General features: G+C 52.9%; 1 protein-coding gene across 1 annotated transcript; it reads left to right on the top strand.

Annotated features, from left to right (window-relative positions):
- Window positions 1–3,918: 3,918 nt before the first annotated feature.
- On the top strand, window positions 3,919–22,654 carry PELP1 (proline, glutamate and leucine rich protein 1). Its single transcript, XM_084761122.1, has 17 exons — window positions 3,919–4,215; window positions 8,114–8,178; window positions 8,520–8,625; window positions 15,154–15,303; window positions 15,667–15,738; window positions 17,609–17,668; window positions 17,936–18,086; window positions 18,361–18,490; window positions 18,598–18,685; window positions 18,971–19,059; window positions 19,138–19,254; window positions 19,345–19,492; window positions 19,588–19,747; window positions 20,305–20,360; window positions 20,524–20,730; window positions 20,840–22,288; window positions 22,514–22,654. Exons 1-17 carry the CDS (start codon window positions 3,967–3,969, stop codon window positions 22,604–22,606), a joined length of 3,390 nt encoding a protein of 1,129 aa, XP_084617248.1. The 5' UTR covers window positions 3,919–3,966; the 3' UTR covers window positions 22,607–22,654.
- Window positions 22,655–23,588: the final 934 nt, after the last annotated feature.

A 23,588-nucleotide genomic window follows, 5' to 3' on the forward strand; every position in this document is an offset into this window, starting at 1 on the left:
CCAAGTGTACACGAACTCCCCATAGCAACCACACAAAAGTAAGCCAGAAAGTGATTGAACCAAATTACAATACTTTTGCATAGCCAGGTGCAGTGGTGCACACTTTTAATCCCAGAAGGGGCAGAGACAGGTGGAACTCTGTGTCTGTGGGACTAGCCTGGTCTACATAGTGAGTTCTAAGCCAAAAAGGGCTACATAATGAAGGGTTTTAAAATAAATAAATAAATAAAATAAAATACAGAACATTAACGTTTGCCAGATATTCATTTCACAGGAGATTACTTTCAGTAATATATGTATAAGAACCCTAAGCTGCAGGGCAGTAGTGGTGCATCCTTTAATCCACTATGCTGGGTTAGGCATGGTGGTGCACGCCTTTAATCCCAGCACTTGGGAGGCAGAGACTGGTGGATCTCTGTGAGTTCGAGGCCAGCCTGATCTACAGAGTGAGTTCCAAGACAGCCAAAGCTACACACAGAGAAACTCTGTCTCGAAAAAAACCAAAAACCAAACGAAAACACGAACAAAAGAACCCCAAGCTGAGGGCTGGAGTAATGGCTCAGTGGTTAAGAGCACTGATTACAGTTAATTCTGAGCACCCACCTGGGTCACAAACGGCTGTTTAACTCTAGTTCCAAGGAATCTGCCGCCCTCTTCTGGTCTCCGTGGGCATTGCATGCATGTGGTGCACAGATACAAATGCTGCAAAACACAGATTTTTCCCAGCCAAAGATCAGGTGGAGAAAGAGTCCAAACTGGAGATATCTCCATCAGGTCTCACCCCTTGGAGCTCGGGGAGCCCCGTGGAAGAGGGGGGAGGAAGAAATGTAGAGGGGTCGAGGACACCAGGAGAGCAGAGCCCATAGAACCGACAAAGCCAGGCTCACAGGGCTTACGGAGCCTGCATAGGGCTGCACTAGGTTTTCTGTGTATTTGTTATGGGTTTTTAATGGAATTTATAACAGTGTTGGGGGGATGTCTCTGATTTTGTTTTGTTTTCCGAATAGGTTTCTCTGTGTAGCCCTGGCTGTTCAGGACTCACTCTGTAGACCAGGCTGGCCTCGAACTCATAGAGATCCTCCTGCCTCTGCCTCCTGAGTGCTGGGATCCCAGGTGTGCATGCGCGACCAGGTCCGGCTTGTCTCTGATTCTTTAGCCTGCTTTTGGGACTCCTTTCCTCCTCCTGGGTTGCCTCAACAGCCGTGATATGAGGGTTGTGCCTAGTCTGATGCATCTTGCTATGTGGTGTTCGGCAGACACCCCCAGGAGCCTGTTCTTTTCTGAAAGGAAATTTTGGAGAAGTGGATCTGGGGGGTGGTGGGGGGAGAGCTGGGACGAGTGGAGGGAGGGGAGGTGTTTAGGGGCGTATTGAATGAGAGCAAGGAAAAGCAAGCAAGCAAACAAACAAACCAAAACAAACCGCTAAGCTAAGCAGCCAGTTCTCAATGCCAGGTAAATACCAGAATAGACTTTCCATCTCCTCAGCCACTAGGGTGACACAAACTGAAGGTCAGAGGTGCTGTCCTGAGTGCCTGTAATTTCGTCCGTGAGACAGTAGACGGAGAAGGATCAAGGTTATCCTCAGCTACAGAAAGTGCAAAGCTGGGCCAGGCATAGTAGTGCACAACTTTACTCCCAGCACTTGGGAGGAAGAGGCAGGCAGATCGTTGTGAGTTCGAGACCAGCCTGGTCTACAAAGCGAGTCCAGGACAGCCAGGGATACACAAAGAAACCCTGTCTTGAAAAACAAGGAAATGAACATGATTTGGCAGAGCATCTTCCCAGGGTGGGGTTAGAGTATAGAGCATGGATCATATCAAATTACAGAAAATAGGTCAAGACGTGATCAAACCCAAGTTTTACAGAAAACAGGAGTGAACCTATTTTGACCTTGTAAATTGGCTTTTAATCGTAAGATGGAGTCAGGCTGGTCCATCAGTTGCTGCAAATTTGAGGCTGCCCTGCCTACATGGAGAGACCTTGTCTCAAAGCACCTCCAAAATAAAATCTATAAGTGGTCATGAAACCATGAAATGTATTGTTATCCATTTAATATGTACTACTTAAAATAGAAGATAGGGCTAGTTCCGTTGGTAGAAGGACTAGCTGAGGTGGGTAAGACTCCCAAAAGTTTTCAGGACTCCCCACGTGCACCGTGGGTTACCCTTCCTTCCTGCATCTCTGCCACTTCACATGGACACAGACACACACACACACACACACAGATACACACACACACAGATACACACACAGACACAGACACATACACATAGACACAGACAGACAGATACACAGACACACACAGACACATACACATAGACACAGACAGACAGACAGATACACAGACACACACAGACACACACAGACAGACACACAGACACACACACATAGACACAGAGACAGACACACAGACACACACACAGACACACACATATAGACACACACACATACACCCTCCCACACACACTGAAATTAAAGAAAGAAAAAAATAATAAAGACCAGGATTTAGATCACTTGGTCAAATGCCTACCTAGCATGCATGAGGGCCTGGGTTCAATCCCCAGCACCACATGGACTGCGTGTGTTGGCACAGGCCTGGAGTCCCAGCACTTGGGAGGCAGAGGCAGGAGACTCAGGAGTTTAATGCCATCTTTAAGTACATAGGAAGTTTGTCAGTCCAGACTACTTAAGACCTTGTCTTTAAAAAATGTGTGTGAGCTGGGTGTGCTGGCACACACCTGTAATCCCAGCACAGGGAGGCGGAGGCAGGTGGATCTCCATGAGTTTGAGGCCAGCTTGGTCTACAGAGAATCCAGGAAAGCCAGGACCACACAGAGAAACCCTGTCTTGAAAAAAAAAAGTGCGTGGGTGGTGATGGGGATTGGGCGCGGGGCTACTTAGAAAGAAGACTTTTCTGAGTGCAGCAACAAGGGAATCAAAGGGCAGTCTGTCCAGCAGAATTGGAAGTCTGTACAAAGGCCGGGACTGAATTGGGAGTAGACATGGTTGGAGGATGGAGGGAGGGCCTTTGAAAAGGTCAGGACAGAGAGGGTAGAGAAACAGGCGTGAGTGGCATTAGAAATAGGAAATGGTAAAAAAATTACCTCCATTTGGGACGTGTGAGTTGTGCATATATGTGCGCACACACATTGCTTTCCGTTGTGTTAGCTGGTGCTCAGGATTGAACACAGAAACCCCCTCATGCTAAGTCAACACTCTACCGTCGAGCTCCACCCTCGGCCCAAGCTAACCTCTTCTGGAAGCAGAATCCCAGGCCCTGAGGATTGTATAGGAAACCGAGACCACATATGGCTATTGAGTCTAATTCTAGAACACACTGGCTAGCCAGCCTATCAGAGAAACCCGGGGCAGCAAAATTCAAGGAAGCAATGGCTAACTCTTGTCACAGCCAGTGAAATCACTGTCCTCACCACTTAAAAGAGGACCACACTAAGCGAGTGAGAAAGACCAACAGCGAACCCTACCCTTGCAAAAACAAACAGCTGGGAGTGCCTTGGGGGACAAGAGTTGCGCTTCTCTTTTCATTTTTACAGCATGTGAAATTTGGGCTTGTTTTTTTTTCTGTTTTTGAAAAAGCAGCTTAGAACTGATTTCACACTTGGGGGTTTGGCTCCTTAGCATCATTGAACCCGGGGGGCTTGCGAGGGGGGGTAAAAAAAAGGTGACCAGAACCCGGGCTGGACAGAAATCTTTAGGACTCCCGCGCCTTTCCTGCAGAGCACGTGTCTGGAGGGCGCAGCCCCGCCTCCGCCCCGCCCCACCGCACCTGGCCCCGGGGGCTAGCAGCTCGCCAGCCGCCCTGGCGCCAGCGCCCGCCCACTCTGCGCATGCTCCATTCACGCCGCGCGCCAGGCCTCAGCCCCCTCCCCAAGCCCCCTCCCCGAGCGGCGTGCGTCGCGCTTCTGTTTGCGTCATCACGCCACGCCACCGCTCGAGCCTGTGAAGATGGCGGCAGCCGTTCTTAGTGGGCCCTCTGCGGGCTCCCCGGCTGGGGTTCCTGGCGGGGCTGGGGGTCTCTCCGCGGCGGGATCGGGCCCGCGTTTGCGTCTGCTGCTGTTGGAGAGCGTTTCTGGGTTGCTGCAGCCGCGGACGCCGTCCCCCGTGGCCCCCGTGCATCCCCCAATCCAGTGGGCCCCGCATTTGCCTGGGCTCATGTGCTTGCTGCGGCTGCATGGGACGGTGGGTGGGGCTCAGGTAAGTCCGTGGCCCGCGTGGTCGCCGTGGGAAGGCTGGGGAGGCAGCCGGGCACAGTGATCACGCCTTCCTGGCGCTGTGGCAGTGAGCTCGAGGAGAGGAGAGCCCGGGGTAGAGAGGAGAGCCGCTTAACCTTTCTTGGCGAGCGAGATTCACGTATTTCGTTATCGGCCGTTTTCCCCAGCGAAAAGCTAGGCCCTGTTTCTGTTAGGCCATTGATGGGCACAAAGGAATGAAAGGACTCAGTCCCATGCTAGGTCTCTTAAGTAGCTGGATGCTCTTCAGCGTGTTCTTTTGACGAAACTTTTTTTTTTGGGGGGGGGCGAGTGCTGGGATTAAAGGCGGGCGCTGCCACCACCACCCGACCAAGTTCTCCCTTCTTTTGGAGACAAAGTCTCACTATGTGGGCCTGGCTGGTCTGGAACTATGAAGACCAGGCTGGACTCAAGTGTTGCTGAGATTAAAGGCGTGTGCTTTGGCGCGCAGCTGTGTGTCTATGTTGGTGGGTTGGGGCAAAGGTAGCACGGTGCACAAGTCAAAGGTCAAAGGAACCTTCAGGTCCTCAAGTTCTTGCCTCCAGACAAGGTCTCTTGGCTGTGGTGTAAGCCAGGCTAGCTGGCCAAGAGCTGCTGTTGATGCTCTTCTTTCTTTCTTTCTTTCTTTCTTTCTTTCTTTCTTTCTTTCTTTCTTTTTTTCGAGACAGGATTTTTCTGTTTAGCCTTGGCTGTGCTGGAATAACATTGTAGACCAGGCTGGCCTCGAATTCACAGCGATTCTCCTGCCTCTGCCTCCAGTGTGCTGGAATTAAAGGCGTGCGCCACCATGCCTGGCCTGTTGATGCTCTTGTCCTACCTCGTATTTCTCGTTAGGGGATACTGGGATTACGCATGCTTACACCACTGTTAGGGATGGCTTTTGTGTGGACTCTGGGGATGAGAGCTCAGGCAGACAGATTGTGTGGCAAGTTACTGCACAGTCTCAGACCTAAGTGGATGGCCGTTTGGAATACTCCAGTTGTCTTCCCTGTTAACATTTTTGCTTGTTATAGAAATCCCTCTGATTTTTCCAGCTACCTGAGTTTTTGTTCTGTTGCGGATGTGTGCTGACTAGTCCTTCAGCAAGCCCTGCACGCATGTCCCCACATTGTCAGTTGGTGCATTTTCCCTAATGTTGACGTCCTCTTTGTTGTCACTACTGTTCAACTATAGTTATCACAACTGGGCTGTGGGCAAACATTTCTGCTGCTTCTTATTTCTGCTGTTATCCTTAGAGTTATTTGCAGCCTCTTTCTCTCTGTGATGGATACACACACACACACACACACACACACACACACACACACACACACTTATGCCATAGAGCAGAGAGAAGGAAAAGAATAAAAAGTAATTTATAGTGAGTAATGCACGCAGGGCTTAGCCATACGTGATACATTATGGGGAAGTAGCTGTTGACCAGGGTGGGCTTTGAACATGCATTTTATGACTCTTTTGTGTAGGGGTTGTAGAACAAAAAACTGATGAAATGTGTACCTGTGGTTTTGTTTTTAATTTTTGTAGATTTATTAATTTTGTGTATGTGTGTGTTTAGCCTGCGTGTTTCCATGTATTCCACATTGTGTGTGTTTAGCCTGCGAATTTACATGTGTACCGCATACAAAAATGGTACCTGTGGAGGACAGGCATTGGCTCCCTTGGAACTGGAGTTGCAGATAGTTGTGAACCACTACATGGGTGCTGACGCTGTGTCCTGGAAGAGCCACAAGTGCTCTTACCACTGAGCTGTCTCTTCAGCCTTTGTTTATGCATTTCGGGCTGGCCTGGATCTTGCTATGTAGACCAGGCTGGACTGGAATTCACAGAGATTGCCTGCCTCTGCTTCATGAGTGCTGGGATTATGCCTGGCTTCGCCTGTTTTGGTGTGTGTGTGTGTGTGTGTGTGTGTGTGTGTGTGTGTGTGTTTTCCCTCAAGACAGGGTTTCTCTGTGTAGCCCTGGCTATCCTGGAACTAACTCTGTAGACCAGGCTGGCCCCTGATTGCTTTTGGAGGTGCTAGGGTTAAAGGCATGTAGCACTGCCACCACCAGGCTTCACCAGTGGTTGTCTGTCTGTCTGTTACGATTATAGTATTATGCCTACATGCCAGCAGAGGGCACCAGATCTCATTATAGATGGTTGTGAGCCACCATGTGGTTGCTGGGAATTGAACTCCTCAGGACCTTTGGAAGATCAGGCAGTGCTCTTATCCTCTGAGCCATCTCTCCAGCTCAACCTGTGTTTTCTTTTAAGGTCAGATGTGGGGTTTCCACTTGTGTCAGGTCCCTGGAACTTAATGGTTTGGATTTGGAGCATTTTGGATTTTCTAATTGTGAATGCTCAGCCTGTGTTTACCTTATGGATTGTTTATTTACACTTTCTTCCATTTGGGAAATAAGCTACCCAGCATCTAAAACAATGTTTTTCCTCAAGTACTGAATAAATGAATGAACAGTTTCTGCCTCCTGAGTAAGGACCCTCCTTCCCCTTTTTCAAATATAAATGCTCCTCTCATTTATGTATGTGTGGGTGTGTGCATGCCATAGTGCACATGTGGAGGTTGGAGGGTGGCTTTGGGAGTTGATTCTCCTAATACCATGTGCATTCTGGGAGTGAAATGCAGCCTGTCAGGCGTGGTGGCCCGTGTTGTCACCCTCCAAGCCTGTCACTGTTGTGGGATCTTAGATGGTTTATTAAGCTGAGCCTTCTTTTATCGACTTAGTGCTGGCGTGGAGTTAGAAGGAACGCCTGATGTCTAGCCTTCGGGAGACGTAGGTGCCCTAGGGGAGGGCTGCTTTGGGTGATGGAGAGGGGCTGAAGGGACATCTGTGTGTGTGACAGGCATGGGCGGCTGAGTCTGTGTGGAGTTGTTCTTCCCTGGTGCTCTCCAAGGAAGGCAGAAGCAAGAGGAGCAGAGTTGTTTTCCCCAAGTGATGGAAGAAGGGCTTGCATGGTCTGGGCCTCATTCAGCTGGCAAGTGTGGAGGGCTTTACTCTAGGTGCTTGCCAGGCATGAGGTCGGCCTGAGGAGGGAAAGGAAGCCTTAGTGTTGAAATCTAGTAGGTAAGTTGGGGTGTCCTCTTGTGAGCTCTGAAGTGTCTCATCCTGAGACCCCCCCATGTGAAGGAGGAAGTCAGACACCCCCCATGTGAAGGAGGAGGTCAGACACCCCCATGTGAAAGAGGAGGTCAGACACCCCCCATGTGAAAGAGGAGGTCAGACACCCCCCATGTGAAAGAGGAGGTCAGACACCCCCCATGTGAAAGAGGAGGTCAGACACCCCCCATGTGAAAGAGGAGGTCAGACACCCCCCATGTGAAAGAGGAGGTCAGACACCCCCATGGGAAGGAGGAGGTCAGACACCCCCCATGTGAAAGAGGAGGTCAGACACCCCCATGGGAAGGAGGAGGTCAGACACCCCCCATGTGAAAGAGGAGGTCAGACACCCCCATGGGAAGGAGGAGGTCAGACACCCCCCATGTGAAAGAGGAGGTCAGACACCCCCATGGGAAGGAGGAGGTCAGACACCCCCCATGTGAAAGAGGAGGTCAGACACCCCCATGTGAAGGAGGAGGTCAGACACCCCCCCATGTGAAAGAGGAGGTCAGACACCCCCATGGGAAGGAGGAGGTCAGACACCCCCATGGGAAGGAGGAGGTCAGACACCTCCCATGTGAAGGAGGAGGTCAGACTAGAGAAAGCTTGAGGAAACAGGATGTAGGACAGGCAGCTGTGATGTAGGCTGGTGGCTCACAAAGTGCACCTTTAGGAAGCTAATTCAGGGACAATCAGGAATGGAGAATTTCTTCTGTGTCTTAGGTGACCTTTGTCTGATTTGCTCCTGTTTTTTCCCTCCACGTTTAGAATCTTTCAGCTCTTGGGGCGTTGGTGAATCTCAGTAATGCACATCTTGGCTCCATCAAAACTCGGTAAGTCTTTGACCCTGTTTCTTCAGGATGGTGTGCCTGTAGGGAGTGGGTCGCCTGTATGTCGCCTGTATGGTGGACTGTCCTTTGTCCCCACCCGCTAGAGTCAAGAGCTCTTTTTCCATTCCAGGAGCTGTGGAGAGGTTTTCTTGGTGAGCTCACTGCTCGCCATTGCCATCTCCCGGGGCTCCTGTTCCCCACCTGAGATGGGCTCTGCTCCCGTCCCGTCCGTAGGGAATCTGGGGATGGAGTCTCACTATAGCCCAGTGAAAGGAAAAGGACAGTGAGGAGGCTTCTCTGCAGTCTAGCCTCTACCTCCTCGTCACCCTCTTCTTGCTTATAAGGTTTGAAGGCCTGTGTCTGCTGTCCTTGCTGGTAGGGGAGAGCCCCACGGAAGTGTTCCAGCAGCACTGTATTTCTTGGCTTCGGAGCATCCAGCAGGTGTTGCAGGTAAGGATTCCCTCCCTTCTTCCATCCCCCCCTCCCCTCCTCCCTGCCATCTTCCCCTCCTCCTCGTCCTCCTCCCCTCCTCAGACGCTGTTCAGGTATGTTCTTTGTGGCTTGGATGTTTAGTTCTGGGATAGAATGACTGAAAACAGTTTTCTGCTTTGTGGACAGAGGAGATTAAGCTTCAAATAAGGATCTTTTAAAACTTCCTGGTCGTTTCATCTTTTAGCTCCCTTTCACACACTGTAACTCTCAGCTTCACTCTGTTTCCTTTCCTAAGGAGTGACAGCTCTGAAGTTGTTTCTGTAAGGACTTTTTGTGTGTGTGTTTCGGTCTATTGCTTTGTTAGTCCTTCAGAGTTTTAGTCTCCTAGTACCCGCTGTGCTGCCTTCAGTCCTTATTCCATTAGCATTTTCTGAGCACGCCTGGTAAGCTGTGCTTAGGGGGAGAGGTGCTTGGATTGCACTTGGATGATGGCTCTCACGTCTAATGTAGGGACTGGGGTATCTTCTTATGAACTAGGAGCTTGCAGATAGTGATTTAGACTCCTGGGCCAGGTGGTTTCTGTTAAATGGAAAAAACATTCTTAGGGTATAGGCCGTGCAAAACCCAGACACTCACATGCTTCTAACGGAGGTCACTGGCACTGAGGCTGATGTCACGGAGGAGAAGTGACACCTACTGCGTGATTAGTTCCCTGAGAATATGGACTTGGACTTAGACCCTCCTAGGGCGATGTGGGGTTAGGGATTAGGGCCATAAGTTTGCAAAATGTTTTTCTCTTCTGATCAGTAGTTAATTTGGCTACAAAGTATTTTAAAAGTATAAAATCCTCATAACAGAGGAAGTCAGCCATTTGAAGACTTGTAAACATGGCAGATTAGGGGGCTGGGTGTAGGAGAACCAAGCCATGGGCCGTTATTTTATAAGGAATTTGTCTTTTATTCTCTGAGTAGTGGGGGTTCATCAGAGGTTCTGAGTATGTCTGTCTGTCTGTCTGTTTGTTCTGCTGCGATAATAGTGCCACAGAGTGATAATGTGGAAAGAACAGCTGTGTGAGTCATGGCTCCAGAAGCTGGACAGTCACTGAAGGGAAGCATCTCTTGAGGACCTGCTGGCGCCAGGGAAACATGGCCGGTGTCAGTGGGACATGGGGGTGGCCTTGAGTGCCGTGTGCCCAGCCTCCCCTAACTGACCTACCACTGCAGTGGCTGTCTCTTTATGACTTAGCCAGGGAAACATGCTGCCTCAGCACTACTGTGTTGGAGAATAAGAATCCCATAGATGGGGCTGGAGAGATGGCTCAGTAGTTACGAGCACCACGTGCTCTTCCAGAGGTCCTGAGTTCAATACCGAGCAGCCACATGGTGGCTCACAACATCTATAATGTGATCTGATGCCCTCTTCTGAAGATAAAGCGCTCATAATGCAATAAATAAATCTTAAAAAAATAATCTGGTGGAGGGTATTTGGAGGTTATGAAAACCATAGTGGTAACCAGGAAGTGGTGGTGATGACATTATCACTTTGGAAAATTTCACTCTGGGTGCTGGGTAAAGAAAGAACCAGTAAGAAGAGGATTTGTAGCAGAGGACCCAGGTCTGTGCTTTAAAGGTAGAGGAGAACAACACTGCAGTAGCTGGGGACGGTGATGAGGAAGACAGCACTGCAGTAGCTGGGGACAGTGATGAGGACAGCACTGCAGTAGCTGGGGACAGTGATGAGGACAGCACTGCAGTAGCTGGGGACAGTGATGAGGACAGCACTGCAGTAGCTGGGGACAGTGATGAGGACAGCACTGCAGTAGCTGGGGACAGTGATGAGGACAGCACTGCAGTAGCTGGGGACAGTGATGAGGACAGCGCTGCAGTAGCTGGGGACAGTGATGAGGAGGACAGCACTGCAGTAGCTGGGGACAGTGATGAGGAGGACAGTGCTGCAGTAGCTGGGGACAGTGATGAGGAGGACAGCACTGCAGTAGCTGGGGACAGTGATGAGGAGGACAGCACTGCAGTAGCTGGGGACAGTGATGAGGAGGACAGCACTGCAGTAGCTGGGGACAGTGATGAGGAGGACAGCACTGCAGTAGCTGGGGACAGTGATGAGGAGGACAGCACTGCAGTAGCTGGGGACAGTGATGAGGAGGACAGCACTGCAGTAGCTGGGGACAGTGATGAGGAGGACAGCACTGCAGTAGCTGGGGACAGTGATGAAGAGGACAGCACTGCAGTAGCTGGGGACAGTGATGAGGACAGCGCTGCAGTAGCTGGGGACAGTGATGAAGAGGACAGCGCTGCAGTAGCTGGGGACAGTGATGAAGAGGACAGCGCTGCAGTAGCTGGGGACAGTGATGAGGAGGACAGCGCTGCAGTAGCTGGGGACAGTGATGAAGAGGACAGCACTGCAGTAGCTGGGGACAGTGAAGAGGACAGCACTGCAGTAGCTGGGGACAGTGATGAGGAGGACAGCGCTGCAGTAGCTGGGGACAGTGAAGAGGACAGCACTGCAGTAGCTGGGGACAGTGATGAGGACAGCACTGCAGTAGCTGGGGACAGTGAAGAGGACAGCACTGCAGTAGCTGGGGACAGTGATGAGGACAGCGCTGCAGTAGCTGGGGACAGTGATGAAGAGGACAGCACTGCAGTAGCTGGGGACAGTGAAGAGGACAGCACTGCAGTAGCTGGGGACAGTGAAGAGGACAGCACTGCAGTAGCTGGGGACAGTGATGAGGAGGACAGCACTGCAGTAGCTGGGGACAGTGAAGAGGACAGCACTGCAGTAGCTGGGGACAGTGATGAGGACAGCACTGCAGTAGCTGGGGACAATGATGAAGAGGACAGCACTGCAGTAGCTGGGGACAGTGAAGAGGACAGCACTGCAGTAGCTGGGGACAGTGATGAGGAGGACAGCACTGCAGTAGCTGGGGACAGTGATGAGGAGGACAGCACTGCAGTAGCTGGGGACAGTGAAGAGGACAGCACTGCAGTAGCTGGGGACAGTGATGAGGACAGCGCTGCAGTAGCTGGGGACAGTGATGAGGACAGCACTGCAGTAGCTGGGGACAGTGAAGAGGACAGCACTGCAGTAGCTGGGGACAGTGATGAAGAGGACAGCACTGCAGTAGCTGGGGACAGTGAAGAGGACAGCACTGCAGTAGCTGGGGACAGTGATGAGGACAGCGCTGCAGTAGCTGGGGACAGTGATGAGGAGGACAGCACTGCAGTAGCTGGGGACAGTGAAGAGGACAGCACTGCAGTAGCTGGGGACAGTGATGAGGAGGACAGCACTGCAGTAGCTGGGGACAGTGATGAGGAGGACAGTGCTGCAGTAGCTGGGGACAGTGATGAAGAGGACAGCACTGCAGTAGCTGGGGACAGTGATGAGGACAGCACTGCAGTAGCTGGGGACAGTGATGAGGAGGACAGCGCTGCAGTAGCTGGGGACAGTGAAGAGGACAGCACTGCAGTAGCTGGGGACAGTGATGAGGAGGACAGCACTGCAGTAGCTGGGGACAGTGATGAGGAGGACAGCACTGCAGTAGCTGGGGACAGTGATGAGGACAGCGCTGCAGTAGCTGGGGACAGTGATAAGGACAGCGCTGCAGTAGCTGGGGACAGTGATGAGGAGGACAGCGCTGCAGTAGCTGGGGACAGTGATGAGGACAGCGCTGCAGTAGCTGGGGACAGTGATGAGGACAGCGCTGCAGTAGCTGGGGACAGTGATGAGGACAGCACTGCAGTAGCTGGGGACAGTGATGAGGAGGACAGCGCTGCAGTAGCTGGGGACAGTGATGAGGACAGCACTGCAGTAGCTGGGGACAGTGATGAGGAGGACAGCGCTGCAGTAGCTAGGGACAGTGATGAGGAGGACAGCGCCGCAGTAGCTGGGGACAGTGATGAGGACAGCACTGCAGTAGCTGGGGACAGTGATGAGGAGGACAGCGCTGCAGTAGCTGGGGACAGTGATGAGGACAGCACTGCAGTAGCTGGGGACAGTGATGAGGAGGACAGCGCCGCAGTAGCTGGGGACAGTGATGAGGACAGCACTGCAGTAGCTGGGGACAGTGATGAGGAGGACAGCACTGCAGTAGCTGGGGACGGTGGTAGTGTGGGACTGCTGAGAGGCAGGTTGTGGAGGAATACCTTGTGCATTTAACAGTTGTCAGTAAAGTGCTGTTTAGCCAATTCGATGGGCGTACAGAGTGATTACCTTTAGGGAGAAGGCATGACCAGCACGATTTGTGGCCTTCAGAACAGTGGAAAGCAGTCAAGACTCAGGGAGGAAAAGGAAACACTGGGAGTGTGTCCTGGAGTGTTGGGTAGCAGCCCTGTCAGTAGATGGCCTCTTGATGTGACTGTGTCCTGGAAGAGGCTTCTGTTGGGATGTTTTACTCTGGAGCTCTCAGTGTTGAGCTGGCAGGGAAGAAGAGGTGGGTTTTGCTGTGTCCTTGGCAGAAGTGAGCTTTGCCCTGCTGAGGGGTCAGTGCAGGAGGAGGAGTTTACTGAAGAGCCTGAGACTGACACAGAGCAAGCCAAAGAGATGACCAGGATTGTGGGTTGGATGGAATCCAAAAGGAGAGGGAGGGGCAGGTAAGAGTGTGGGGTTGGGTGGGTTCCAGGGAGGAGTACATGAGGAAAGAGGGAGGAGTCACTTCTGTTGATCTTCCTGGGAGTGATTTCTGTTTGTGCTCACTGGAGTTGGAACACGACTGACCTGGGGTCACTTACTGTATTAGTAAAACTTAGGCCAGTGAAACTAGTTTCTGAAGAGCTGTGAACACAGGCTCGATTGGATTGGGATGAGCTGCAACTGGGAGAAGAGGGTAGATTGAGACTCAGGGTTGTCAAGGGAGCCAGAATTGACCGGATCTTGGGACTTAGGGCTAGAGTTTTCTATTGGCTCAAGGAAAGGATTCCTGAGACGGGAGCTTCGTGACCCTGTGCGCATGTCAGTGGGGAGAGAAGGGTCACGATTCCGTCCAGGGAAGGATGTGTAAGGCAGGAGGAGGGAGGTGAGCGTCGGTGCCGAAACCTAAGGTGTTTTAAAACTTAAAATTTCAGGTTTGGGAGTTGAAGCTGTAAGTTAGGCCAATCTTTGGCTTCAGTTTTCTCTGCCAAATCGAAGGCTCGGCCATGCAGGGTGGCGGTGGTGGGGGCTGGGATTTGCAAGCTCAGTGGAGAGAAGAGTGGTGGGGCTGCTGGGCAGGGCTGCAGTGGTGGGGCTGCTGGGCAGGGCTGCAGTGGTGGGGCTGCTGGGCAGGGCTGCAGTGGTGGGGCTGCTGGGCAGTGTCGCAGGCCTGTTGGTAGCTCAGGGGCCGACTTTCTTTTTAAAATCAAGGGATTTGTCAAGGTGGCTCAGTGGGTAAAGCCACTTGCTGTTCAGTGGGACAACCTTAGCTCAGTCCTGGACATGGTGGAAGGAAAAACATGCTCCTGTCATAAATAAATGGGAGGAGAAAAGAAGAAAGGAAAATAAATTATTTCTGAGATGAGATGTGTAGCCCAGGCTGTCTTTAAAGTCCGGGTCTCAAGCCACCTTCTTGCCTTAACCCCAAGTTGGGACTTGACACATCATGCCCTGCTGATGGCACATGGCTTCTTAGTGTTCTTATGTGTATTGCTGACACATGGCCTCCTCTGGCTTAGAAGGAGGTATGTGCCAAATGATTTTCTTTCCTTAGGCGCCTGTTAATTAAAAAAAAAAAAGCTTTTCCCCATGAGTTCCGGGGTGGTTGTGAGTCAAAGTTGGAGAGGTGGGGCAGAGAAACACACTATGAGAAAAGAAAGACCTTTGGGATCTGCCAAACGTTAGATCGTTACGGTGTGCCTTTGTTACTTCTTTTCTTCAAATAAGTTCCTAGGACCCAGGTACATCCTTATTTTGTGATTTACTCTGCTTTTGAGGGTCTGGGGGTGGGACCCAGTGCCTCATGCATGCTAGGCATGTGCACTTACCCAGCTTCCCCGATGCTGGATATTAAAATGTAAACGTCCTTTCTGTAGACTCATGTTCCTTTTGTAGCCTCCTTGTTCTCTTTCCTGGTGCTGGTAAATGTGATGGTGATATTGACATTAGCATTTTCCTTTCTATTTATTTGTTATTACTATTATTTTGTTTTGTTTTTGTTTTTTGAGACAGGGTTTCTCCGTGTTAGCCTTGGCTGTCCTGGACTCACTTTGTAGAACAGGCTGGCCTTGAACTCACAGCGATCCACCTGCCTCTGCCTCCCTGAGTGCTGGGATTAAAGGTCGTGCGCCACCATGCCTGGCTTATTTATTATTTTATGTGACATTGGTGTTTTGCTTACATGTATGTCAGTGTGAGGGTGTCAGACTCCCTGGAACAGGAGTTACAGACAGTTGTGAGCTGCCATATGAGATCAGGGAATTGAACCCAGGCCCTCTGGAAGAGCAGCCAGTGCTCTTACCTGCTAAGCCATCTCTCTAGCCATAAGCTGTGGTGTTATGCTGCCTGTCCCTTTCCTGGTGACAGTGAAGGTAAGGCTTACAGTACCTGTGTTATTACCTTTAGTCCCAGGACCCAGTGCCCACCATGGAGCTGGCCGTGGCTGTCCTGAGGGACCTGCTCCGATATGCATCCCAGCTTCCTACGCTGTTTCGGGACATCTCCACCAACCACCTTCCTGGCCTTCTTACTTCCTTGCTGGGCCTCAGACCAGAGGTGAGATTTGCAGTCCTGGTTCTCCTTGTACTGTTCCGACGAAGCTGCTTAGGGAGGATCACTTGGAAGTGAGAGGGCAAGGACCCAGGGGCTGGCTGGAGGGGGCCCTGGGCAGGCGGGGTGAGGAACCCAGGGGCTGGCTGGGGGGGGCCCTGGGCAGGCGGGGTGAGGAACCCAGGGGCTGGCTGGAGGGGGGGGCCCTGGGCAGGCGGGGTGAGGAACCCAGGGGCTGGCTGGAGGGGGGCCCTGGGCGGGTGGGGTGAGGAATCCAGGGGCTGGCTGGAGGGGGGGGGCCCTGGGCAGGCGGGGTGGCCGGGTGGGCTGTTGGTGCTTCCTTCTCCTAATTTCCTGCGTTTCCCACAGTGTGAGCACTCAGCTTTGGAGGGGATGAAGGCTTGTGTGACCTATTTTCCTCGGGCCTGTGGCGCGCTAAAAGTAAGTACTCAGGAAACTGACAGTGCTTCACCTTAGAGTCCATCCCTGGCATTTCTAAGTTCTTTTCACAGCAACCTAGTAAATACTCCCTTGAAGTACTTACTTAGTCTTCATAGTGAAGATGTTGACTTAAATTATCTGCCTAAGCTGAGGAGAACAGAGATGAACTTTGTCTACAGATGCTTAGGCCTGGTCTCTAGCCCATAAACTCCTTTTCTTGTCTCTTCCTCCCTCTCACCTCCTTTTATTCCTTTTTAAATCTGGATTTTCTTTCCCCTTAATTTTATGTGTATGAGTGTTTTGCTTGCATGTATCTATAAGCCCCATGTGTCGCTGGTGCCTGCAGAGGTCAGAAGGTGTTTGGTCCCTGGACCTGGAGCTGACAGGTGCTGTGAGCTGCCATCCGTGTGCTGGGGCCACAGCCGAGTGCCAGTGCTGTGAGCTGCCATCCGTGTGCCGGGGGCCACAGCCGAGTGCCAGTGCTGTGAGCTGCCATCCGTGTGCCGGGGGCCACAGCCGAGTGCCAGGTGCTGTGAGCTGCCATCCGTGTGCCGGGGGCCACAGCCGAGTGCCAGGTGCTGTGAGCTGCCATCCATGTGCTGGGGGCCACAGCCGAGTGACAGTGCTATGGTCGTTGGGCTTAGGTCGCAAACCCTGGCTGGGTGAGCTGCCAGCTCAGATCATTCTTTCTTTTTCTTTTTTCTTTTTCTTTTTTCCCTGAGACAGGGTTTCTCTGTCCCTCAGATCATTCTTTAACGTAGTAATTTTGAGGTGGAGAGCATTCCTTCAGCGACAAGGAGAAATACATAAACATCCTCTTTCTTACCTGTCCTCCAGGACTTTTAGGAGTACATGGCACGCCTGGAAGCCACAGGGATGTGTAGGAATCAAGACCTGTCTTGGTTTGGGGAGTTTTATCTGGTGCATTGAAAGGAAGCAGTCGTGAGTTGCAGATAACCACTGTGGCAGATCTGCAGTCGGCTGGTGTGAGTCAGTAGGCAAGGTAGATCTAGCGAGCTGGTTCTCAGTAAGAAGTTATGGAAAGCACACACCCAGGGGCGCCAGCACTGAGGACTAGGAGGGAAGTAAGGACCGGGGACGGTCAGGGTGTCTGACGAGCAGGTCTAACGTACGCATGATGGGTACCATTGCAGCATAGAACTACAGTTCACTGTATAGAAGTAGGTCTTACTAATTCTGTAATTTGAGTTTGTGATGCAAGGAGCTGATAGGGTAAGGTATATTACTCTTACACTGTGACCGCCATGGGTCCTGCTGATAAACATTCTTGTTTGCACTTAAAATTGAGAGATTAACTATATTTTACTTACAGGTTACTGAAAGTAATGACAGACTTTCCTCTGCTATTACTCATGTGTTCACAAGTCCCTTTTATTCTACCCCAGTAAACAGTGGCCCTTAGGACACTGACTCCAGGGTTTGTCATGAGGCACAGGTTTGCTGAGGGACAGGCGGCAGCTCTGGCGTCTGGTGCCTTTGTGCTGCTTTCCGGGCCTGTTCTTGGGGCCCGGTCCCATACCTGCCCCTGTGGGCGGTGAATCACTCTAGCCTGGGCCCCATTGCTGTATCTCAGCTCACAGAGCTGCACTGTGTTTGGGCTTCAGTGAGAAAGATCACTGTCATTTTTAAGAGCTAGCAGAGGGAGTCGTGTTGTTTTTTGGGGCGGGGGCCAGGCCCTTTCTCTCAAGAAGGAGGCTAAGAACCAGAGTTCATGTGCTGGGTGCCTCGTTGCCCCATGATGCGTCACTCTTATTGTGTCTACAGGAAAGCAAAGTCTCAGGAGGAAAGACTGCTGTGGACAGGGTTCTCAGCACTACCCCATAACCTCTTCCTTTCTTCCCTCCTCCAGGGCAAGCTGGCCTCTTTCTTCCTGTCTCGCTTGGACGCCTTGAACCCCCAGCTCCAGCAGGTGAAGGGAGGGGAGAGGCGGAGCACAGGGGAGCAGGCCTGAGGCGTCTCTTCTGGCTTAGTCTTAGCTGTTACTTTTACAGCCTTTGCACCTCTTTGCGCTCTCTTCCTGTTAACGCACACAGTTACAGGCTTCTGTCATCTTGGGGGACTTCTGCCTCACTGTTCCTTGAGCTCCTGTCATCTCTGCTTCTCTTGGGCGTTAGTGGGGCGGGAGACGCATGGCTGAGCTCAGCTCCTTTCTGACCAGTTTTCTGCCCTTTTGCAGCTGGCCTGCGAGTGTTACTCCAGGTTGCCCTCTTTAGGGGCTGGCTTTTCCCAGGGCCTGAAGCACACAGAGAATTGGGAGCAGGAGCTGCACAGTCTGTTGGTCTCACTGCACAGCTTGCTGGGGACCCTCTATGAGGGAGCGGAGACTGGTAGGGACCAGGGTCTGTAGGCAGAGACAGGGGTTGGAGAGTGTGGCAGGAGGGAACAGGAGGGTGGCGCATGGAGGCAAGGCAGTGGGTTTCTGGGTAACATGGATGAGAACGTAAGTGGGTATGAGAAAGGATGGGGGCTGGAGAGGTGGTTCAGGGCTTAGGAACACTGGCTGCTCTTCCAGAGGACCAGCACCCACACGGCGGCGCGTAGACATGAGAAGGGCAGGGTGGGAGAGAGGCAGAGAGTGTAGGTGGTTGTATTGCTGCCCAGCTCCTGCGCAGAGTGACGGCCCCGGAGTAGAGATGCTGCTCCCCCACGCAGAGGACGGTACCACTCATGTCCTTCTCCAGCTTCGGCAGAGGTTTTCAGGCCTGTCCCGCTGCCTGGTGCTCATGCTCAGGTGTGTGGAATTGGAAGGGAGTGGGTTTGGGACTGGAGAAGTCGAGGTGGGTGTGAGAGTCAAGCTGGGGCGACTGCTCTGAGGTTGTCTTTGCTCTGGTTTTCTAGCTCTGAGTTTGGGGCTCCTGTGTCCGTTCCTGTGCAGGAAATCCTGGACCTCATCTGCCGGATCCTCAGCATCAGTAGCAAGAATATTGTGAGTGGGCTTTGTCTCCCACGTGTAGCCTTGCTTAGGACCCTGGGCGCCCGCACTCCCACAGCAGAGCCACCTGTGGCCAGCGCAGCGTGCGTTGGGGATGAGCCCAGGTGTCCTTGAAGGGCTCAGTCATGTTGAGGCTCTTCCTGCAGGGTGGGAGACGAGGGTTTGGGTTAAGGTGGGCCAGCGGTGGGTCCATATTGTTCAGTACAATGTTCCTACTCTGGTTCTGTCTTTCTCTGGTTCTCCTCTTTTTCATCTGACTATTGCTGAATTTTTCTCCAGAACTTGCTTGGAGACGGTCCTCTCAGGTTGCTGCTGCTGCCCTCTATCCACCTTGAAGCCCTGGATTTGCTCTCTGCACTGATCCTTGCGTAAGTGGGATTGGTCATAGTGTGGAGAGGGCACAGGCATACGGGAATGAAGGCCGCTGTTCCATCCTCTGCCCCCAGGTGTGGAGGCCGGCTTCTGCGCTTCGGGACCCTGATCAGCCGCCTGCTTCCTCAGGTCCTCAGTGCCTGGAGCACCGGGAGGGACACTCTAGCTCCAGGCCAGGAGAGGCCTTACAGGTGATTGTCCAGGGGGGCTAGAGTGCAGAGGGCAGGTGGGGACATGCAGAGCCCCCTAGTCATACCCCGCTGTCCTTGCTCCTACTCCAGCACCATTCGGACCAAGGTGTATGCGATCTTAGAGCTGTGGGTGCAGGTTTGTGGGGCCTCGGCAGGCATGCTTCAGGGAGGCGCCTCTGGAGAGGCCTTGCTCACCCACCTGCTCAGTGACATCTCCCTGCCAGCGGATGCTCTTAAGGTGAGCGAGACCTTGTCTCCTGTGCCTATTTCCTGACTATCCATCCTGACTTCCTGTTTGCCTGTACGTGTAACTGTGTTTCCTTGTACCACAAGCTGTGCAGCACCAGGGGAAGTGCCGATGGAGGTTTGCAAAGCGCGAAGCCAAGTGCACCCAAGAAGCTAAAGCTCGATATGGGGGAGTCCTTGGCCCCACCCAGCCACAGGAAAGGGGACAGGAACGCTAACAGCGATGTGTGTGCAGCCGCGCTGAGAGGTGGGTTGGTGAGAGCTCTAGGCTAGGGGACAGAACAGCCGTGCAGGACGCACAGTTGGGTAGCTCGGAGCCGCTTTTAGAAAGGTTGGGGATCTGGTGGGTTTTCCTGATCCTCCAAAAGGTTCCGTGTACTCAAGCACTTGACTGTGCGCTGTGCGTCAGGCGGTGTGAGTGAGCACTTAGAACCCGTGGGTCTGTGGCCGTGGAGCTCGTGCGCCCTGCAGAGCGGGTGCTGCTGGGCTTCCTGCATCCAGAGCATCTGAAAATGTAGGCAGCGGTTAGTGAGTGCTGTGCTGCTGGATGGTGTTCCTTGGCCCGTGCGTTCTTTCTACCTGCTGCTGTCTCACTGCCAAGGTGAGGTCAGGTCTCACGTATGCAGATGTGCTACATTGATAATGTCTGACCTGCATTATCTGTCACCCCCATTTTATACCAGTGGAAGGAACCGCGAGGGTAAATGCCTTGTCCGGGGTAAGCAGTGGCAGAACTGGATGCTCCGTGTTGGGCTGTGTGCCCTTGTCTCGCGGTCTGCCTCTGACATGCCATTCTGTCCTCAGGCCTCAGCCGGACCATCCTCATGTGCGGGCCTCTCATCAAGGAGGAGACTCACAGGGTTAGGAGAGATGGGTGCTCGGGAAGCCTGGGGAGGGCTCTGCTTTGTGCACTTGGGAGTGTTTGCCCCAGAGGCGGGTCCACTGCAGCTTGGGAACGAGGCTCCGGCCTTGAAGGGCTGCGTGGTCTTAGTGACGTTTCTAGACTCCTTGTTTTCTTTTCAGAAACTTCATGATCTAGTCCTGCCGCTGGTCATGAGTGTCCAGCAGGGTGAGGTCCTGGGCAGCTCTCCTTACAACAGCTCCTGCTGTCGCCGTGAGCTCTACCGCCTGCTGCTGGCGTTACTGCTGGCACCTTCCCCTCGCTGCCCACCTCCTGTTGCCTGTGCCCTGAAAGCTTTCTCTCTTGGCCAATGGGAAGACAGTCTTGAGGTAATTGCTGACCGGGCAGGACTTTCTTTGATTCCTGGGTTCTCTTGACCTGACGCCGGCCTTGTGAGACCCTGAGTTCTGACGCTCTTGCCCTTTCCCCCTTCCTCAGGTCTCCTCTTTCTGCTCAGAAGCACTGGTGACCTGTGCTGCTCTGACACATCCCCGAGTTCCTCCCCTGCAGAGCTCAGGCCCTACCTGCCCCACCCCTGCCCCCGTGCCTCCTCCTGAGGCCCCATCTCCCTTCAGGGCTCCAGCCTTCCATCCCCCAGGTCCCATGCCCTCCGTAGGTGCTGTGCCAGCTCCAGGCCCGATACCTCCAGCAGGCCCCATTCCCTCAGCCGGCTCTGTGCCCTCCACAGGCCCAGTGCCCTCTCGCCCTGGACCTCCAGCAACAGCCAACCATTTAGGCCTCTCTGTCCCAGGCCTGGTGTCTGTGCCACCCAGGCTCCTTCCTGGCCCTGAAAACCATCGTGCAGCCTCCAGTGAGGACCCTGTCCTTGCTCCTACTGGGACCCCTCCACCTAGCATACCCCCAGATGAAACTTTTGGGGGGAGGGTACCCAGGCCAGCCTTTGTCCATTATGATAAAGAGGAGGCCTCTGATGTGGAGATCTCTTTGGAAAGTGACTCTGATGACAGCGTAGTGATCGTGCCTGAGGGGCTCCCACCCCTGCCACCTCCGCCACCTTCAGGCACTCCTCCCCCTGTGGCTCCTGCTGGCCCACCAACAGCCTCCCCTCCTGTGCCAGCCAAGGAGGGTTCTGAAGAACTGCCTGCAACTCCAGGGCCTCTACCTCCACCCCCACCCCCACCCCCACCTGTTTCTGGTCCAGTGACACTTCCACCACCTCAGCTGGTCCCCGAAGGGACTCCCGGACCGGGAGGACCCACAGCCATGGAAGAAGATTTGACAGTTATTAATATTAACAGCAGTGATGAAGAAGAGGAGGAGGAGGAAGAAGAGGAGGAGGAAGAGGAAGAAGATGAGGAAGAAGACTTTGAGGAAGAAGAAGAAGATGAAGAAGAGTATTTTGAAGAAGAGGAGGAGGAGGAATTTGAGGAGGAATTTGAAGAGGAGGAAGGTGAATTAGAGGAAGAAGAGGAGGAGGAGGAGGAGGAAGAGGAGGAAGAAGAGTTGGAAGAGATGGACGATGTGGAGTTTGGTTCTGCAGGTGGAGAGGTAGAAGGTGGCCCTCCACCCCCAACGCTGCCACCAGCTCTGCCGCCCATAGACTCCCCGAAAGCTCAGCCCGAGGTGGAGCCTGAGCCCGGGCTCTTACTGGAAGTGGAGGAGCCAGGGCCAGAGGAGGTGTCAGGGCCTGAGACGGCTCCCACCCTGGCCCCTGAGGTGCCCCCCTCCCAGGAGGAGGTGGAGCCCAAAGGGGGAAGCCCTGCAGCAGGGCCACCTCAAGAGCTTGTTGAAGAAGAGTCCTCTGCTCCCCCTACCCTGCTGGAAGAGGGAACTGAGGGTGGGGGTGACAAGGAGCCACCCCCACCAGAGATACCTGCCACAGAAGAAATGGAGACAGAAGTAGAAGCTGCAGCTCCCCTGGAGAAGGTGGGAGGGTCAGCCAGGGAGGAGGGAAGGGTCAGCCAGGGACGGGGGAGGGTCAGCCAGGGAAGGGGGAGGGTTAGCCAGGGAGGGGGAGGGTCAGCCAGGGAGAATGCCTGGTGGGGTGAGCTGAGGAAGGGGTGCAGTTGCTTATGTAAGGGGAGAGGTTTGCTGCTACCTGACCTACTCCTCTGTCTGTGTGACTGAATTTTATGTCTTTGTCCCCAAAAGGTGCAAGATGAGACAGCTGCCATGCTGGCTGACTTCATTGATTGTCCCCCTGATGATGAGAAGCCAGCATCTGCCACAGAGCCCGACTCTTAGCCCCTCTGCACCAACACTTTGTGTCCAATAAAGTTAAGTCTGCAGATATGCTGCATTGGCTCTTGCCGCACCTTTCCCGGCTTGGAGCCTGAGTGAGGGCTGGGTGTGTTAGGTCCTCTCCAGATGTCCCATTGTTGTCCTCTGTAGCTGTGTTGTCTTTGACCTGAGGAACAGCCACTGGCTTAAAGAAATAGCCACCTGTCGCCCTGGGCCTCTCATAGTGTCCCGTGCTAGAGCAACCGCGGCCCCGAACCATTGCCTGGCCTCTGCCTGTGGGCTGCTGGCACTGAAGTGGGTCGCACAGTAAGCAGAAAAAGAAAAAGAAAAAACAAACAAACAAAAAAACAAATAGCCACCTGACCTGCTAGTAAGTTAGTGCTGGAGTTTTCAATTCTTGTCCTCCGTTCTTTTCTGCAGGAGCTTGCTATGTAGCCTAGGCTGGCCATGAATTCACAGTCTTGCTATGTAGCCTAGGCTGGCCATGAATTTACAGTCTTGCTATGTAGCCCAGGCTGGCCATGAATTTACAGTCTTGCTATGTACCCCAGGCTGGCCATGAATTTACAGTCTTGTGTAAACTTTCTCAGTCTTGTGTAAACTTTCTTTCCCAGGGGCTGAAGTTGTATGCACCTCCATGCCTCCTATTTATGTCTGCCTTCTAGTGTTCTCTGTGAGCTGCAAAGAGGTGTGGTTAGCTTTTTTTTTTTTTCTTCCCTGAGACAGGGTTTCTCTGTGTAGCCTTGGCTGTCCTGGACTCATTTTGTACACCAGACTGGCCTTGAACTCAGCGATCTGCCTGCCTGTGCCTCCCCAGTGCTGGGATTAAAGGCGTGTGCCACCACGCCCAGCTAAGGCTAGCATTTTGAGGTTAGCAGTTGAACTAATTTTTTGAAATGTGAGTAGATTTTTAAAAAAGTTCCCAAGTTATTTTGAAAAATGTTAAGCCCTCAGAGAATGGAGTGATGGCAGCACGGCTAGTCTT

Source organism: Acomys minous (assembly GCF_964271855.1).
Source record: "Acomys minous genome assembly, chromosome: 16".
NCBI lineage: Eukaryota > Metazoa > Chordata > Mammalia > Rodentia > Muridae > Acomys > Acomys minous.

Excerpts from the sequence above, each read along its gene's own strand:
- PELP1 (XM_084761122.1), top strand. The coding sequence starts at position 3,967 with ATGGCGGCAGCCGTTCTTAGTGGGCCCTCTGCGGGCTCCCCGGCTGGG. Across the intron at positions 17,669-17,935 it reads TGAACCCCCAGCTCCAGCAG|CTGGCCTGCGAGTGTTACTC; the intron begins GTGAAGGGAGGG and ends GCCCTTTTGCAG. Across the intron at positions 18,087-18,360 it reads CTATGAGGGAGCGGAGACTG|CTCCTGCGCAGAGTGACGGC; the intron begins GTAGGGACCAGG and ends ATTGCTGCCCAG.